This window comes from Augochlora pura, chromosome 10 (assembly GCF_028453695.1).
Source record: "Augochlora pura isolate Apur16 chromosome 10, APUR_v2.2.1, whole genome shotgun sequence".
Classification (NCBI taxonomy): Eukaryota; Metazoa; Arthropoda; class Insecta; order Hymenoptera; family Halictidae; genus Augochlora; species Augochlora pura.
In genome coordinates, this window is record NC_135781.1 from 15,501,611 (window position 1) to 15,521,423 (window position 19,813).

The following is a 19,813-nucleotide window of genomic DNA, read 5'->3' on the forward strand; positions in this document are numbered from 1 at the left end:
GGGTAAAGTAAATCAAGATTCATCCCAGCAATTAAGGGTTAATTAATTGCTGCACGTTAGTGAGCACGTGCACTTCTAGCGATCTAGCTCTGAGCTCAGTCGGTAGTGGTTCACGTGTCATAAACCTTCAGATGCGACATGGTAGTCAATGGGCTTGCTAAGCACCCCTTTCCATGTCGGAGGTGCAGTTCATTCTCGCACGAATGCGATGGGCGGTCGTCTCAGCATCGCGAGTAACTACACTCGATTGAAAATCAGTAGTAAATCGCGAAAACAACCATTCGACATTTGTAACTATTCCGAATAGCAGTTATAATTAGAAGACAGCAGGTTTTATGTATTTATTGCACAAGTGAGTAGACCATTAAATACGTTTCAGGAATTAAAAATGCTGTTATACTAAATTAAACTCGTTTAAATGATTAAGAAAAGAAATATATATGTAACTCTCTGAGCTTATAATAAATGCTGAAAATTTTTATTTTGCACGAAAATCCGCTGTTTAATAATTAAGCTACGATACTTCTATAATTTGAAAACAATTGGAAATGAATTAAATTGCAGCTTCGCTTAAGGATGAAATGGAATTTATTTCTGAATAACACTGCTGTTACCATTATAACAGGTATCACTGTATAATTATACTAATTTTTAAGAGAGAATGATTCTATATAAAAAGCAAACGAAAATGTATAACACAATGTTTTCCAATTGAAGCTTTGTTTTCGGTAATAACATCCTAATGTCTAAAAGAAGTAGAATCGGTTAGCCATGGTCAGACGAATTAGTAGACTTCCTATTCAATAATAGCACACGTATTATCCGAATTTTCAAAGTATTTATCTCTGAAATGATACCCTAAAACATTCTATTCTACATTATCGACACATCCTTCCATAATATTTTATACGCAGTATTGCGTTCATTTTAATATTTATATTCGTTGTATGCATCTGTTAGAAGATGTATATATGATCACTGTATACATACAAATACACAAATACCAGGCAACGTATCGACGTTTATTATATAAATAATCAAACATGGAAATTAATCGTGAAATCAAAAATATTTTCACTTTCCTCTATATTTGTACTCACATGCTCAATTTCGTCAACAAGAAAATCGATTTATCCATTAACTCGATTGCCCTTGAATTCTTTGCACAAAGCATTCTACGTTCAGCTTTTACGATAGCAAGGTCTATTTATTCGTCGATCTTCTTACCCACTAATTAGCGACATCTGATACGTATTGCAGGGCTCGCTAAATAATGCCGAGGAAAGTGTTCAGAATACAATGACCTCCGTTTAGGAAGGGGCCCTGTAGAAACCGCACATCGGCCGAGACATCGATAGTCATGAAAAAGAAACGAACGGCTGTAGGCTCGCGTGTTGGACAGGTTCAACGGCGGCACGTAAATTCTTAGTAGAAGTTACCCGTTAATCGATCGCTGGCCGGGGAAGCCTGTCGTGTATTTTTAACGTTGTCTTTGAAATCCAACGAACCGGACACGAGCCGCAGAAGAGGAATTCCTACGATCCCGCCTGAAATATATTCTTACCACGGAGATATACAGGGTGTCCCGGTGGCGTAGCCTCGAACCATATAATTACGTACCATAGAACAAGATTTATCCGTATTTTTATCCGTAGAAATATCATTTCCGTAGCAGATATCCCAGAAAGCCAGATTTCAACGAGAAATTTTATTCTACAGTTTGTACTTTTGCATCTAGAATGACCGGCTATCCATTATGTTACCCGTATTCAGCCGGGAATTAGTGGATGCGCGCGCTCTCGGCAGACATTCAAATTTGATTTCCACGGTAATGGTGTTTCCCCGGAGTCGGATACATTTCGAAATTTTAACTTTTTTCCAAATGAAATTACCTCCGGCAGCGGGCGTCGCGACACACCCTGTATGTAACCGCGTCAGTGATCGGAGGTCATCGGGAGCATGCATTTTTAACGGAATCCTCGGGCCATGTACGCGATACGGATCAAACAGGTCGTGATTTCGCTGTTTTCGCCATTCGTCGGGGTCGTATCTAGCAAGGTGGCAGGTCGCGTCGCCTCGGCTCGGCTCCGTCGAGTCGACCCGATCTCGCATGATCAACCGCGTGCAATGAGTAATAAGGCGTGCCCGGGACCCCTCCTTGGTCACGCGACCGAACTCGCGCATTTTTCGCGCGAGCTGCTGCGCGGGCATGGTTGGTCAGGGTCGGCACACATGCAGGAATACGTGGCAAAAACCTCGAGGACCTGGCGAAGTGCTCGACGGGCGCGATATTCGCGCGCGAGTTCGTGGAAACGAGAGCTATTAGTGCGACGACGACGACGACACAGGCCATGTATGCATGTATATGGCGTGATAATTATCGGATCGATGAGTGTCGAAAAATTGCTGGCTGTGATCGTGTTCGTGACTAGGTGGACATTCGCACGATGCAAACACAGAGACAGAATTGGTTTTTAATGGGCGCTAATTAATTGGCAGGGGTCTACTCTTCGCTAATCGTTCGTGAGTACATCAAGGGGGGTCGAAGGAAGGAACGAACAGCATACTCGATGACTGCCGATGCCGTGCCAACCTCCAGGAGATTTTTCTGGGCACAGGAATAGTAATTCATGCTTGAGAATGCGGACAGATGGTCACTCGGAAGCAGTCACGGAGTACGCGCGCTAGGAGGGCGATAGGAGAGACACATAACTTACGATTCACGCCGTGGAGAACCATCGTGGTCGTTTTACACAAACAACAAAAATTGTCTCGATTAGCTCCACTGGTTCCCGAAGCGAAAACTCGTGCGCGAACGACTCGGTGCTCTTTCCACCCTCTCACGAGGTTAGCTCATTGTTCACGCGGCGCGGCAGATTGCCCGCTGGTAGACGACGACGCGCGTTTCGAATCTGCCTCTTGGCTCGGCTTCGCTCGGCTCGACCGGGCAAACAAATGAAAAAAAAACCGAAGACGACGGCGCTTTCTAACACATCTCCGCGAATATCCGTTCGACCGACGAGGAGGCAACAACCCGGCGCGTGGAGAATAAGTTTTGGGCTCTCTAACTCGGCACTTTCGTTCCGGGCTCGCGCGCCTAAAGCGGTCCCGACTGGATCATTTCGTTCTCGCGCGGTCGGAAACGGTTGCAAACGGTACTCTCGTCAGCCTTGCGTTTCGAGATCGACAGCGTCAGCGTGAACGAGTGTTACGACGATTGTTAAGCTTAGTAGCGGACAAATGGCACCCCGAGACGTTGGGGCGTCGCGGTCGTCGCAGTGACTGGCGAGACTCGCGGCTACCCCCACCAGTTACAACCCCCTACCAGCTATTCTCTTTCAGCCCCTTGCACCTCCACGCTTCTCCCCACCGCGCGTCGCCCGTCAACCTCTATATCCATACATCTATATGTTTTCCTCTCGCTCTTTTTCTCGCGACGGATATCATCCCCCACCAGCCACGCTTCTTCAACCCTGTCTTTTCCTTTCCAACTCTGTTCGTTTTCTTTCTCCGCCGACTGGTCCCCGCTGTCTTCGTTGTTCCTGTACGAGAAACCCAGTCTCGCTCTACCTTTTTTTCCACCTGACTCGGTTCGCTTCGTCTCACCCTCTCGCGCTTAAATCTATCTCACTCTCGCTGTCACGCTTTCTCTCTCTCTCTCTCTCTCTCTCTCTCCCTCTCTCTCTCTCGAGCGCGTGCGCTCCCTCTCTCTTTCCCTTTACTTTACATCCCACGGTCTCCCTCGTGCTTCCACCCTCTCTCCCTTAGTCACTCTACAACCCCCCAGACACTGGCCGAGCGAGTGGTCACGTGAGCGTTAGTTCGGCCAATCATGCGCCGGATGACGTCATTCGCAGGGGTTCTCATAGCCGGGGAGAACGGGAAGCCGGCGACAGGGTGCATTTGCGGACTTCGGGGAACGCGACGTGGAAGGGATGATACGGTCATGCGGTCGGTTCGATCTCGAGAACGACGTGTGACGCAACGGCAGGACTCTCGATCCTTCAGATCCTCGGGGGAAGGATTAAAATGTCCCTCCCGCGACGGACAAAAGAACCTTTCACGCTTTGAAGTGAACGCCGTCGCCGACGCTGCGTTCTCTTTTCCTTTCTTGCGGCCCACAACCCCTCGTTATTACAATATTTAAGAGCCATCGCACCGTGAAAAATTTAGCTCCGGAAAAACAGGGAATATAATTCGCGAATTACACGGCTGCGCTGTGAGCCGGTCGCAGGCTTTTCGCCGCACGTGTGCGCGTTTCATTGTTATGGAAACTATTGGGAATGCCGCAGAGTTTGTCCGTGCGAATTAAATGGTTACGCGCCATGATTTTTTTCCATCAACTATTGATTAGCACTTCCGTGTCGTAGACAGAAAAAAATATATATTTCATTGTATCTAATAGTATGTAATTAAGAATTTTATTTCGATTTAAAAAAGTGTTAGATCATGTTGGAATCTTCGAAACGCGTCTAACATACTGTTATAGTGCCAGATGTTGATGCAAGAAAGAATAAGTAAGTAAGAATAAGTAGCTTTTTAATAAATTTGCAGGTAGAAAGCGTTTATGAAGTATACGCCTGAGCCGTAGCAGATTGTATTAAGTGTTATGGGTATGAATCTAAGAATTACATATTCAGTAACAAATGCACATTTTGTAAGTAGTTCAGTATGTTCCCAGGCTTTCTGCGAAACGATCTTAAAAAATTACAGAGTGCTGCATAGAAAAGCAAATTAAACCTCCGTATCTCTTAAATTAAAAAGTTTGCCCCTTTGTAAAGCTGAATTTCCATAAGAGAAACTGCTCTTACGCAATTTGTACTTTACGTGGAGCATATTACACAAAGTAAGTACTCTTCGCTTTGATCTTGGTCTTTGTCGCTCCTTTCGTTTCTATAAAACTGTATTAGCAATTTGAAGTGATTCTTTATGGCAGTTTTGATCAAGATTTTCTGAAGTAATACTTGAAGTCTTTTCATGATTTTAGCTGCGAATTTTTTACAGACGATCGTGGGAAAGTTACATGCTGCTAAGTGCTTCTTATTTTTCATTTATTCGAGGCTAAAAATATTTAAATGGATCGCGGCCAGAAAACAGGGACGATGAAATGTCGCGTAACTGAAGGAGGTACAATTGACATATCTGATGATGAATATTCGGAATTGCGAAAAGAAATAAAAGCCTTGTTTCTGTGAGTGCATAAAAATAATAGCAATATGATAGTGTTTGTAACACCGTAGTAATAATGTGTTGTAACGTGGGTAAAACATGGTATAGTGATTTCAATGAGATCTTCAGTATGCATATAAATTATGAAGATTAAGTAAACGCATTTTTTATGCAATCATTCTAGGATAAGGTAAAAGGGTTAAAAAAACGGGAGCTTCTTTTTATGCCATTCTAGATACTAGCAAAATTAAAAAAAAATATTTAAATTATTGTCTAGTAAATTATTCCTCCTATCTTCTAAAAAAGCGAAGAGTTCAGTAGTCTAGTAGTGTGAACAATTAGTTTTACAAGTTATTCGAATACTTTTTGCTAAGGGTTGTATTTCCATTACTCTAATAATGGAATTTTGCGGTTGCAAGTTTACATTCAGTCACCAAAGCTATTTATTTACTTCCTTTATATCCTTTATTTTTACGTAAAATTAAAGCATATTATTATATTACATTTAAACTTTGAAAAAGAATGAATAAATTTTAGGGTTAATTTCTTGTTCTCAATTTTATATTTATTTTCTCTTAAGAATGTATCGACTACTCAGTCAAGCTATGTCATAAAAATATCAACTTTTTGAGTCAAATTACCACATATTCTTCCGAATCTCCCACTAATAAAAAGGCATTTCTAGTGTATCCTTCAATCACTATTATTTCTCACACTATACACAATTCTTCGATCAAGACTCAGTTGACCTTCCTAGATTACAATTTACGTTCTCGCGAGGCTGCAGGTCAATTTATTTTTATTTCGTCGTAGAAGAAATTAATAATATTCATATTCAGTAGATCTTGCATAAATTCTTCACCACGAGTTTGACTCGTTATTATAGTGCAAGGCGTTAAAGATGTACGACCCTAATGGATCTGATTAATTTGAAACAAACTCAACCAAATTCATACGAAAATCTAGAAATGTGATTTCTCTCCGTAGGTTTTGCTTCGAAAAAGTGAAGAAGTAAAGAGGCGAATTGGTTGGGGGATGTATGAAAGCAATTGATAGATTTCCAGGGGAAGCGAAGACGCAGGCAGCGAGGCGACATCGCTGGTTAATTACGACGGGGATGCATCGCGCGGCGAATAGCACATTTCTGCCGTAACCCCAGAAATAGGTTAGCGCCGAAAACTTTCCCGTTTGTATTCAGCGGCCGGCGAAGGTTTTTCCAGCGTCGCGTTACGAGCTCGTCGCCGTAGAAATGAAATTCCGCGGGTGAGCGAGAACGAGCCGAGAGCGGAGAGAAGCCGGAACCGAGGGCGCGCGAGAGCGGCTGGACGCGGGAAAGCCGGTGGTAAATCAACGCTGTAGGTGTTTTCCGCCGAAAAATTTCCGCTGAAAATCGCCTTAACTGCGGGGAACAGTGTAAGAGAGGATCGGGCCGCGCGATTCAAGCGTCACTGCGATCGGTACTGCTGCCAGATGTGGATTTACTGGCAAACTTTTATTCGCCGAAAAACTTGCCCGTAAATCTTGCGCCGCGTCGTAAAGATTTTCCATTCCTCCCCTTTATTTGCATTTTTCCCAGCGACTCGTCGGCGGAACACGCGCGTAACTCATCCCCCTGGCCCTCCTCCCCCCACCCGAAGCACCGTGCGAAATAATGCGAGTTAATCCGCGCCGTAAACAGTTCATGAATAAACGAGCTACGCGGCCGCGAACAGCCGACGCGAGCATTTTCTCACTCCCCGCTGAAAATTGTTTGCTCGCTGCGCCATGAAAACTGTCGATCGTGAAATTCGAACGGCAGCTCGATTTCCCTGTCCTCCACCTCCACCTCCTCCTCCTCCTCCTCCTCCTCGTCCCCCGCCTCCCCCGTTCCTCTATCTCCGTCCGTTCGTTCTCGCTCTCTTTCGCTGTCTCTCGATCCCAGAACGGGGTAATCCTTCCGGAAAGTATCGGAGCAAAGGGACGGAAAAAAGGAGCGGCCGTTCGGTTATCTCCGCGCGGGCCCTCCGACTCGAATATGTCATCCGAGGATCGATGACTCTATTAACAGGGGATATATCGCGTGAACAGAGATCATCGGGATTATTTTAAAGGCATTAGCGACGATAGCATCGGAAAAACTGTATAATCTGGCGATATATCGACGTCCGCCGATACGGTCCCCGTGTTTACGAGCCGCGACAGAAGCGTGTAGCTGGAACAACGGTCCGGCACACGGACGTTTAAATCTTCGATCGAATTGTTCGGCCGTAGGAAAATTTCTGTCGCGTCCCACCGCGCGCAGCTCTGAACCGGTTCCAAGCGTAGACGCGTGCCCGAGTCGCGGTTTGTCCGCCGCTTCTACGCAGAAACGTAATTATTGGTTATTAACCCGGCACGGCACGGCACGCCGCCGCCGCGTCCTGTAATTCTCGCGTTAATGAAATTGATTCATCGAATCCATAAACCGTATTAAATTCCGCTAGCCGGACCGGTGTAATCAATGTTTGCGGAAACCGAGCGTGCCAGCTCCGTGAAGGCGACGTCGGAAACGCGGACGTTCCGGATTTAATTTGCGAGGCACTTGGTCAACGGGTGGCTTTTTCTGAAAAATCAGGGAGAACGACGCCGCTCGAGACCCGGGTCTCACGGCGATTCCTTTGATTGCAGGCACGAATGAGCTAAAAGGGAGCAGCGGCCGGGAAAGACGCGTAATTAAAGGCATGTGCCAGCACTTAATAATCGCGCGTGCCGCAATTTAATTTGAAATCCATTTTGCGCGGCACTGTACGCGACCGGCCTTTCACCGCACGCTCAAACGGTGGAAACATATCGGTTTTTTGTCGGACCGACCCGGTCCACTCTTCGCGATATTCGGAGCCGAAGGTGGGGATCGAGGAGGCAAAAAAAAAACCCAGCCGCGCGAGAGTTACGAGATTCATTTTTCCGTTCGATGGGCGTCGTTCATTTTCCTGTGCGCTGATGGGCATCGTCCTGTCTTCGAGAGTGATCGCGACGTTCCGCAGACCGGATGGTTCCGCGAATGGCCTGTCATTGAAATTGCTGCGAGTCGGGAACGACTTTTGCGATCCTACGAAAACGCGAGTCACAGATCGTTTATTGAGAATGTTCGCCGATTCCGAGACAATTCTTGGAAAGGGAACAACGATATTCTTCGAACTGAATTGGGACATCCTAGATACACGCGCAAACATGGTAGAATGGTTACACAGACGTGCATTGTAACAAATGGAGTTCGTGGCGCCCAAACACGGTTATCAGAGCAATCGTTTATATGTATGTACAGCGAGGAGCAAAATTAAAGTTAACACTTTTAAAATGGTACAACTTTTTCAAAATTGGTCTAAATTACTTGAATTTCTCCGCAAATGTTACAGGGACCGGTTAGCTGACTATACAATGACTGAAATGCTTTTTCTTACATTTTACTGTTACTTGGAATTTAAAAACTGTAAAAAATACTTGTTTTTTTACTTTTCTATTTGAACTTATATATATAATGAGGGATATTTTAATAAAATTGAAACAATACTTTCGGTAGTTCTTGGTAAATTACATGCCTGCTGAAAGTTTAACCGAAATCTGTTGACCATAACATAAGTTTTAAACAGTTTTTCACGAATTTCAACCAAAATAAGTAATTTTGACACCTTTAGTGGCTATAGCTCAATTAGATGTCAACCGATTTCAACAAAATTTGCGATATGCATATAAGTTACCGAAAAGTACAAACTGCATTTTTTAATTTTTTATATAAAATATGGAAGAATATCGAATGCTGTGTAAAAGAAGTATTGACCTTTACTAGTCTAAAATAAAATAGTTAATGCAGGAATCTGTGACAAGGTTGATTTTCCAACTTGATATTATATGGAGAAAATGTTCAATAAATAAAGCAAAATTACTCGTTAGCTATTAGGCTTAGTGCTAACAAAGATCAAAACTTTTAAACTCAAAATTCGATATTCTTTCGTATACTGATATAAAAAATATAGTATGTATTCCATTTAAGAACAAAAAATTGACCTTCACGGCTCCACCTATACAAAAATTAATACACTATATACCATATCCCTTTACACCACACAACTTTTGTATTGAAAAATTCGTTACATATTTTGGAAGTTGCAGAAAGTTCACAATTAGCGTGGACCACCCTGTATATCAACTTCATCTTTCAATTTTTTTCTCTTTGATTAGCACTTATTTTATATACTTAATATTTTCCTTAATAGGAGCAAATAATTTTTCTTTCTTCTATTGTCTTTATCCACTTCTGTTTTTTGACTTTGATAACAGAAGAATTTAATTTGATTTCGATTTAGAAGAATTGAATAACTTTCATATTCAGCAGATCTTGCATGGAATTTTGATCACGAGTCTGACTCGTTAATACAGTGCAAGGGGTTAATATCTATCTCTGGTGGTTTTGTTTGGTCTGTTGAGCCATATTTTCATTTTGCATTGATGCAGCTGGTGTATGCAACTAGCAAGAAAGCGGTAGCCCGCGATTTCAGGACCATGGTTGCTCGTCGGACAGTTATAAATTCATGATTCCACGCGGAACAGTCGATAGTGCCGGGAAGCAAAAAGCCGGCAAGAAAGGCAGGGTAGGTAATCGCGTTTCGCCGGTAATAAACCTGATATTTGGTAACAAGAGTGAATCGCAGTGGCGCCGTAGAGAACGGGGCCCCCCTTTAAACAGTTTCGAACAGAAATATGGAGTTACGAGGGTTCGTTAAAACGAAGGAAACGGTTTTAATGGCCACGCGACGCGTCTACTCGTTATGCGCGGCGATACGTCGTCGCACCCCCCGCTCGGTGGTTAACCCTTAATTTGTAGGACGAGGGGTAAAATGCTCGCTGCTCTTTCAAAGCCGAGCACCTGATTGGTTATGGCAGCGGTTTTTAATACTTGGCTCCGCCGGAGCCTTTCATCAAACGAATGGAATCTCGAGAGCTGGCTTATGCGAATAATCAACACTTGTTGGCTCGAGCTTTCACTAGCGTAATCTATGTTGTTATTTTTCATTCTTCGCCCATGCTTTTGTTATTCGCTGCTAAAATGCCTTTATTAACACGGAATGCGAGTTATCGGAGAAACGAACTCTGTGTTATTGATCATTGGCCTGGAAATCTGTGCGGAAGTTGCTGTGTTTGTTGAATCTTTTGTAAGAAAACCTTTGACAATGGGAAACGTTGATTCGTTCCCTGAAATGTTTTTTACGGTAACAGTAAAATAGATGTCGTTAATTAGTGCAATGTGCGCTGAAGTTATAAACGGGTAGTGATCTACAATGTAGCCTCTCGAGTGGCTAATTTTTCGAATCCCGATGATCGGTCGAGCTTAATGAAAGGCGAGTAAAAACGATACGGACTAATTAACCGTGAACACTTCGTTACGATTTAATTGAAGAACTCGAAGGTAGGAGAACGTGGGGAAATCAATAATAATTACAGGCTGCACAGTCCCCGGCAGGTAAGGTGCTTCGCGTAATAAATTATATTAGAAATGTGGCTCACTTTTTGTCGAACAATTGATTAAGTTTTAATTAAAGTATAAAAATATGTTTACAGGAACTTGTGCTCTGTTTAGCACGTAAAATTTGTATATTGAATTTTTGTACATTGTTAATCGCTACATTTCAACTCTCATAGATTACTCAAGTAAGGACAAGTCCTAAGTAAAATTTACTGTTCACTATAATTGAGCATAATTCTTAATCATTCCTCTGTTCAAATGATAGGCCGCTTTTCTGTACGCAAATTTAATTTAATTTAACGGGATAATAACAGAGTAATGAACGCGTAATGAATTTTCCAATTCAAATATTCATTTTTCTGTAGCCAAGATTAATCTAATGAAACATCGATAGAAGATATCGCTTAAAATCATAAGCGATATCAGTTAACAAGCTGAAATATGTTCATGATCTAATGTATCCTAAATATTGTACAGGATACTCAATTAATTTGTAATTTTTGCGGCATGCTACCCAAGCACTCGCTCTCGTTAAATTGCTCTCCTCAGTTTAAAATGAATATTCCGCTCGTTAAATGTTGCTAATTTTAAACGGGCGGATACTTTCACGAACGAATATATCAGTTGGCTCATAATCGAAAATAACTGCGAGTTAACTAAATTATCGGGCGACAAACAAGCACTAGCTGGCAATTTAAATTTCATAACGGGATATTCTCGTAGCCGGACTGAAAATAGATAGCATCAACGGGTTTTTAGACGAAAGTCAATTCCGCTTCGATTCACCGCTTACGTAACTAGTATTACGTGGGCTACGACAATCGGGGGCTGCAACGATCGACGAAGCTGCTTGTAATCAGAGTTCTCCGTACACGACAGCGTCTGTTGTTCGCCCAGTAGCAACCAAAACAACTGCCGGATAGTCAACACAAATCATGCTTGGAACGCTGTCGTGTATCGGGAGGATGTGTGCAGGTGCCTCTACAGGTGTCGGAGAAACCGGATACGTTCATCGCTATAATAACAACGCTCGCGATGCAATTAACCCTTTCGCTACGGCAATGTCGCCCGCCGAAGTACTGTCGCTGAACGAAAGTTCACGCCAGAAATGCACAGTGCGTGTGATTTCTGTCTATATGTTTTTCTTAGTTTTAAATAAAAAAATTATTTTTGTATTTTGCCTACGGATGGCACTTGTATACACGTCATTTGAATGCCGAATATATACGGCACCCGTGCACACAGATCGTCTCGTGAATGCCGAATATATCCGGTACCCGTAACGAAAGGGTTAAGAAAACACTCGCGCATCAACCTCTTCCGGTTTGTATTTGCGAACAGTGCAATCGAGCTGCTAAGGAACGTGTGTTTATTATTTATACGTTGTTTCTTGCTCATCAAGTCTTTGGAGTTCTCTAAATAGTATTTATTGTAATATGATGCAGGCAGGAAATCAATTGCTAAAAAGAATGGGCGTCTTTTCATCAAGAAATATTAATATTGGAATAAAATATATGGATGACTCGCTTCCATTCACGTTGTTTGTCAGGAATTGGAGAGAGTATTTTAAATAAATCAAATAACGTTTTGTGTACATGCTTTTCGAACTCAGTAATAGCAGAGTGAAGACTATCCCAAATTTTAAAGTTTCTTCCAAAAGATTTTGTTTTTACAACTGGAACTATACGTTTATACATTTTAGTGAATTTTATGTTTTTATTGCAAAATTGAGTAGGTCAAATACAAAATTGTAAAAACATTGGAAGAATTTAAGGATATTGTTAGTAATTCTCGGAGGAAAAACATTCTCTCTATTTTCAACGTTTATTTACACAATTTGAAGTTTGTACAAATATTCAAACATATGTAACTTTAATAATAACGAATTAACTAATGATAACAAATTTATTATTATTTATTATTATTTCTTTATTTAACCAAATTCCACGATTCGTCAAACAGTTCCATAAACTGACAGAAATGGCTCATGAAATCGCAAGTCATACCATTTTCCAATTACTTAATTACAGTTCCGAACAAATTGCATGGGAAACGTATTCGATTAATAGAGAATTCAGATAATCGAGATTCCATCGTAAACTAGTTTTTAAAACAACTGGGTTGATCATAATAAAACTACAAAATAAACAAATTATTTTGAAACACGGACGATATCAATTCATTTCACGACGGAATAGGGTCGCGGCTCTTAGGCTCGCCGTTGACGCAAATTATCCCGGAAGACGGTGCGTCCGGGGATGAAGCAATCGGGGGACAGCGCGGAAGACGCGCGCGTCCCGACGCTGCAGATTTTTCCTGTAACGTGGGCGAGCAGAGGAATCGTGGGCGAGCAGAGGAATCACGGGCGAGACTGGTGTCATATTTTACGACAGCGCGCGGCACGTCGCGTCGCGTCGCGTCGCGCCAGGGTTAGGTCGTCCGCTGACTCTTGCATGCACACATACATGCTGTTTTTTTATCGTCGTCCTTTTCACCGGTCGCAGCCCTCGGCTCGCATGTAGGTTACACGGATTAATACTCTCGGGAGGAAGTACAGCGACGATGAAGTGGCGGCAACGATGGCGTGGAGGAGGCGTAAGAGTCGATAGGGAGAGAAAGATGAAGAACAGCGGACGAAGAAGTGTGCCGGGGGTAAGAGACAGGAACGAGAACTAAAGGCAGAAAAGGAACGGCGCAGCTTCGATTGGATTTATTCCCGATGTAAGGACTCCGGAGGAATGGTGGCGGAGGGAAATCGCGAGCGATAAAAGAGAAAGAAGAGCAGAGTCAGGAGCGAGAGAGCGAGAGCCTCGGAGAAAAAGAGACAGAGAGAGGGAGAAAGGGAGAGAGAGAGAGAATGGGTGATGAGAGAGTAGTGGAGGAGAACGACGAAAGAGTGAGTTGAAGAAGAAAAAACGAAGGGTGCCTCGAGGGTCTGCATATTTTTTTTTCATCCATTTAACGATCACCCACCGGTCGTACTCCCTGCAGACAGCCGTGAGAGCGGCGGGTTGGGAAGGGTGCGGGGCAGGTGTGGATTACGAGGATGTGGCACTTTTTAGCGATGAAAAAAAGTATGTCGCATTAATTAAAAACGCGACGCCGACGGTGAACGCAATTACGGGTGCTGCGCGACGCTCCGGGTTCATTCGGGGGTCTCGCGTTTTCACCGAGCAACCTGTTTTTCGCTTATTTTTGTTCCGTTTTCCCGCCGTTTCCTTGCCCCCATCATCGTCGTACCTGCCTTCTTTCTCCCTCTCTCTTTCTCCCCCTTCTCCCTCACTCCCTCCCTCCCTCACTCTTTCTCTTTTGCATTCCCATTTGCCGGTTGGCGTGCCGCGACTTCGGCAAAATCGTGACACGATTTTCTTTCCGAGTTATTCCAACAGTCGCCGCGGCACCGCTGTAATTAATATTCGACTTAACGGGACGTAAAATTTCTTCCGCGGCAAAGCGAGAACGAGCGCGGACTGGCCGCCTGCGGCGTAACATCGATCCGTTTCGAGCAAGGAACGCGTGGACGAGGCTTTATTGCAAATTGCGAAACTGAACGGTCCGATGACATGTCCGCGACGAATCGATCACTTTTCGCTGCCGGTGTCGGAGATTTTGGGTGAAATTAAATGTGATTTGGCGCATGCGAAATTAACGGGTTTGGACGCGTTAAGTGCCATGCCGGTTTCCATGGAAGGCACGCATAATTGGAACAACTTGTTTAACCACTCGCAGAAAAGGTATTTTAAAAGCTCTTTTTACTGACGCGGCTGGCAAATTAAGCCATTAGTTAAGCTCCAGCTTCAGATTTTTAATGTTCCAAGCTTTAACAAATTTGTAAGCATTCTGGAATACTTGTTGCAGTTTCTATTTTAATGTACGATTGATAACTAAATTCACTTCGAGATATACATTTCCGTAAATCGTTCTAATTCACGGGCAGTACAAATTGATTTTTAAATAAATGGAACCAAAAAGCTTTGAGCGACGTGATAAAAGTATAAAAGTATAATAAAAAGCTCCACAGTTTTAGACTTATTAATTTAATGAACTGTTAAATCATATTAGCCATTTTCACGTTGTTGAAGACTTCTCTTCTGATCATCTTTCACACATGAACTTAAATCCTCATCCGAAATAATAAATAATAAGTCAACTAAAATCTAAATTAAGGTTGAAAGTGACGCTTTCAGGAACATAAACACAGAATTAATTTTAGAATACAACATAGAGATTCGGGCGAGTCTTATAAACAAATCGGGAAACAGCGCAATGATTACACAGATACCTCTCCCTAATTTCACATATTCTGTGCTATGTGTGATTTTCAGCAGACTATCGACGAAGACCATTAAAACTGATGGAACAACAGGAAATGACCATATTTTCGAATTAGGCATTTAACCCGGCTCATCGAGCAGTCCGAGATAGATGTAGCCTGTGAAATACTCGCGAACTAATATTGGAACCGTCTGTGGCTGTCCACCGCGCCGTCGCAAAGATTCTGCCGGGATGAAGAAGATGAGACTGGACGGAAGGGTGAAGAACGCGAGGAGGGTGGTCACCCTCTAACTGCGAGGGACGTGCTGTTGTGCCCTCTGGCAATTTCCGTCCTCGAATTGAAATGTTATTACGTTAGCGACACGTTCAGGTTACTCCTTCCTCCTGCCCCCTCCGCTTTATCCGCCCCCCCCAAGCAGAGCAGACTCTCTCTCCCTGTCCATCTCTCTTTTATTTTTCGTTTCCTGTTGTCCTTGCGTAAATGCGATTTCGAGTCGCTGCTTGGCGAAATGGACGAAGGAAGGGACACGCCAGGCGAAATCAAGGGAAGAACCGGCTACGAAGGTCCGCTGTAGATCCAATTCGCCCGTAAAGGAACAGAAACGAGAAAAACCAACGAAACGTCGAATCGCTAATCCCGCCGCGCCGCGTTGCCTCGCCGAGGGGATCCCTTTATCTGTGTCCCGGTGGTCGCAGCCGCGTCGCACTTTTCTAAAATCGAATTAAATCCGTTAGTCTCGCGTCTCCCGCCGATCTCCGTGACGCTAGTTTCCGTGTCCCCGCGTTTGATCGCGGATCCGGCTGAAAGAGCTCGCCGGAACTCTATTTCGCGTTCTCGTAAAGCGACAGACCGATACGGAGACACGCGGCCTGGATATTCCGGCGTGCATCGGTATTTCCGGCTTCCGAGACCGATAAAATGAGGGAGACTCGTACCGGCGCGGCGCAGGGAATGAGGTAACCAGAATGCAAGCTCGCCGCTTCGAAATCGTTGATTCGAATGTCTCCGACGTATACTTGCGTCTACGTGAACGGCTTTAGTGGCGGAACTGCGCGCCGCTTGGAAAACGAAAGAAACGACGGAAATGTACCGGCTAGACGCACCCTGCTGCAGACGACTGACGGCGCTCGTCTGGCGTCGACGTTATCGAAACCGAACTTATTGGAAAAATCACGTTTTACCAATCATTCCGAGATGTAATTACCCAGTTAGCTGCTGCAATCTCTTTGAAAAGTATACGCGTGGCTTCTGTAATATCGAATTAAGTTGTAATGAGATAATTGTTACCTTTTTAATACTATTATTAACATTTATTCATTTACTTGAATTAACCAGTTAGCCGTTCATAGTCGTGGTAAGAAGAATTGTTGTCATTTCTTCATGACGAGTGCAGTCAAAAATAGTTAACTGTTTAAGAGATTTTTAAAGAGACGACTTTTATTACTAAAATAAAACTCGGCATATCGATAAGTATAATTAAAGTATAGATTCGTGTATAGATCGTTCGAAGAACTTTATCGTTAAATATTTTGCATAGTATCAACGTTTCTACAACCGCAGATATTCTCGAAATGTTATGTATAAGATATGCGCTGTCTATGTAACGCGAGAACTTGTAAACCGTTTATGGATAAACGATATTATTGATTTATATGAGACATTTTGAAAGTGTTTCAAATAGTTCGTTATTCATCTTAAATATTTCTTTAACATTAAACCTAATGAACCGTAAACGTAAATAACCTGTGTCACTTTGTAGTAATGAAACAACAGATAATGTATCTGTGATATAAAAATAATCAAGAGGTAAGCATAAATCGATAGAAACTAAGCTCAAAACCAGTGAGAAAAATTGCTAAAAATAAGAAAACAGCAATATAAATTTTCGCTCGTTTTTATATTTTTGTATCTCATCTAGTAGTAACGTATTGATATTTTCAGTATGTTTCATAAACTTTAAATATTTATAAGCTTTTAGATTTCAGAAGCAAGAATGATATAGCTTAAAAATGATAGTGTAAATGGGAAAAAAAATGTGTTATCGAAAAAACGGAATATAGTGTACAAGGCACTTAAAATAAATATTCAGTTCAGATATAATAAATACTTGACAAAACCAACTCGTATAAATAACGTGGAAGATTGCACTGAAAGTAATCGAATAGGATTGATAATACCATTTTCGAAGAACTTCTTAAGAGATTAAGAGCGCTGTTTACTCACGCCAATCGTAAGGTGGCTACATTTCGATGACCGAACGAGCTCGTATTCCCAAGCGTTCGTGGCGCGGTCCATAAAGGCGCGAAATAACATTCGGCGTCGACAGATAGATTATCATCGTCCCATGGCCTATGATTTCGACAGGTATAATTATCGTCGCAATGCCTTCGCTTTCCCTTGGTGTTGTTCGGAAACCGTTCTTACGTTCGACGCTAAATTACGATACACTCGTTCCCCGCGTTCTCCCGTTAATCATCCCCCTTGTCCGATTCTTTCTCTTTTGTCGCGTTAAATGCTCGGATTCCCAAGGCTGCGCGAAACCAAATCCGCAGACAACGACGCATTGTATCGTTCTGGGAGGCTTTTTACTCCGATGCGTTAAGGAGAAAGTGCTGGAGTCAGAAGGGGGCAAGCAGAGGGGGTGGAGGGGGGCTGGATAAGGGGAAGAGATTCTCCGCGCTGCCAGCTCGGAGTGTCTCGAAAACAGGAACATTCCGGTGGTTTAATGCCGACGGTGTCGTCTCTATCCGCTCTCCCCCGCTCCTCGAGAGGCCGGATGGGGTAGTATTTTTCGCTCTTGTTCCTTTTTTCTCCATTTACTCTGCCGCGAGATCGAGGGGATCAGAGGTAGACAAAGAAACCGGGAAATAAGGGAGAAACCCATTTTAGACACCGAAACTTCTCTGAAGTTTGGCGAGGAGATGAAGGCGGCGGCGGATGACAGAGACTTCTGCCTGCAAGGGGACAGAAAAAAAAGGAGGCCGGTGAGACGAATAGAACAGCGGAGGAATGGGGAAACTGGCGCTGACCAGGGATCCTGACTTTTATTGCAGTCCGGCCCTGTTAATCCCGGGCGACCATCAATTCATCCAAAGGAGAATTGTTTCTTAACCGACGCGGTCCCCTCGGGGTCTAGTCACCTGTCGAACACTTAACTGTGGTCTGTTTTTTAGGAGAGGGGCCAGAGAATTAGCTCACTTTTACCATAGTGATTCAACCCCGACTGCAATTTGGAAATGCAGGGTATACAGTGATTGACCGTTTAAAGCACGAGTATTACACAATTGATAGAACAGAATTATTTATCGTTAAAATCGAGTAATAAAAATTGCTGTTATCGCCATAGAAAGGCTTAAAAAATAGTGAAAGAAATCAAAATTCGTATAAAACACGGCAATATATAAAGAGTGTATCAAAATTATCGTAATTCGGAGAGATGAGGGGTTCCTGACGTCATTTAGAACACCATTTTTATAACGAAAATGCAATCCGTGGTTTTGTTTACGAGTTATTAACGAAAAACAGTAGCCAATGCGAGGCGAATGCGTGGATTTTATTAATTAAAAAATGCATTTCCTTATAATTAATATTTTTTTAGGAAAAAATCACGGTCAATCACCGTATATAGGTTAACAACTGCTCACGCTACCCTACTTAGAAATACTTTTTTACATTATATATCAATGCCGCGAACTTGTTGAACGAATTAACAATAATAATTATACAAACTGGAATGTTTAGAGTGGAACGATTGCTCTTTAGATTAATGAGCAAGTTAAGCTTCTCATTGTGAAAAGTGGGCTATTCATGGAGTCCGTGTAACCCGCGGATCGACTGATCAACATTTCATGGAATCTAAATTTAACTGAGGTTATAATACTGAGTGACGTTGCTTTTGATTAGGTGAATCGATTTCTAAATTCTCTGCTAGAGGTTCGTTGCTAACGTAAGTAGACATGACTGTTTAATTTAATCATACTGAATAATATATTAAAAGGGTTCATAATCTTTTTTGCTAAAACATTTTAACTCTTTGGCCTAAGATTTCTTTCATTTCTACACTAATTACAACTTCATTATCAATATATTCCAACAAGGCTGCGTATGTATACGTATGCAGCCTCATACATAAGTATACATAATTTCGTTCCTTTGAGCAGGATACAACAAACGCGTACACACTACGAGCAACACGTTTTGTAAAAAAACATTGTTTTATCAAGCACAGTTTTTATTTAACGCTTAGGAAAATCTTAAGGAGGATAGTTGACCATGTGCGAATTGTCGGCGCGACGCCTTGTACAGCGAGAGTGTCACGGCGGACAGAACGCTCGTACCGAAAGGGTTAAACGATCGCTCACAAGGTTTCTCGTATTTCAGTGCATAAATGAACTCGCTTTCGAAAGTATCACACCCTATAGAATTACAAACGTGGTTTAAAATCTACCTTTATAATATATTAGTTATAAGGTTAATAATGTGATATAAACTATTACATTAAAGCAGGTCTTTCGCCAAACCAGGAAATTTACACAGAATCTCTTAAAGCGTCAAACCTCTACGATTGTCCAACATTCAATGCGCTCCTCTTTTCCAAAATCGCTCGTCTTCTTCCGGTCTCTCTCTCTCTCTATCTCTCTTACACATATTCATCCTTTTCGCTTTCTTTTAATAACACTCATACACATTCATACTCATTCGTCTCATTCTACAAACATTTGTCTCTACACAGTCTCATTATACTACAATAATTATTTCGATTTTTCATTACCTATATGTATTTGTTTTTCATTTCCAAATGAGAAAATCGCCGATCTTAAGGTAAGCCTACAGGAAATAATATGCGACCATTTAAACGTCAACAACAAAGATAGTCATCTTACTTGAAA

At 42.5% G+C, this 19,813-nt stretch overlaps 1 protein-coding gene across 7 annotated transcripts in view; it reads right to left on the reverse strand.

Annotated features, from left to right (window-relative positions):
* Positions 1-19,813, reverse strand: part of LOC144475568 (protein Fe65 homolog) — a 290,011-nt gene that overhangs the window by 162,017 nt on the left and 108,181 nt on the right. Inside the window, exon 1 of one of the 7 annotated variants that reach the window (XM_078191588.1) lies at positions 2,718-3,297. The exons of the other annotated variants lie outside the window; for them this stretch is intronic. Coding sequence (XP_078047714.1) covers positions 2,718-2,739 — 22 coding nt within the window. The 5' untranslated portion in view covers positions 2,740-3,297. Of the gene's footprint in view, positions 1-2,717; positions 3,298-19,813 lie in introns of those variants that run through there. 7 annotated transcript variants of the gene reach the window in all.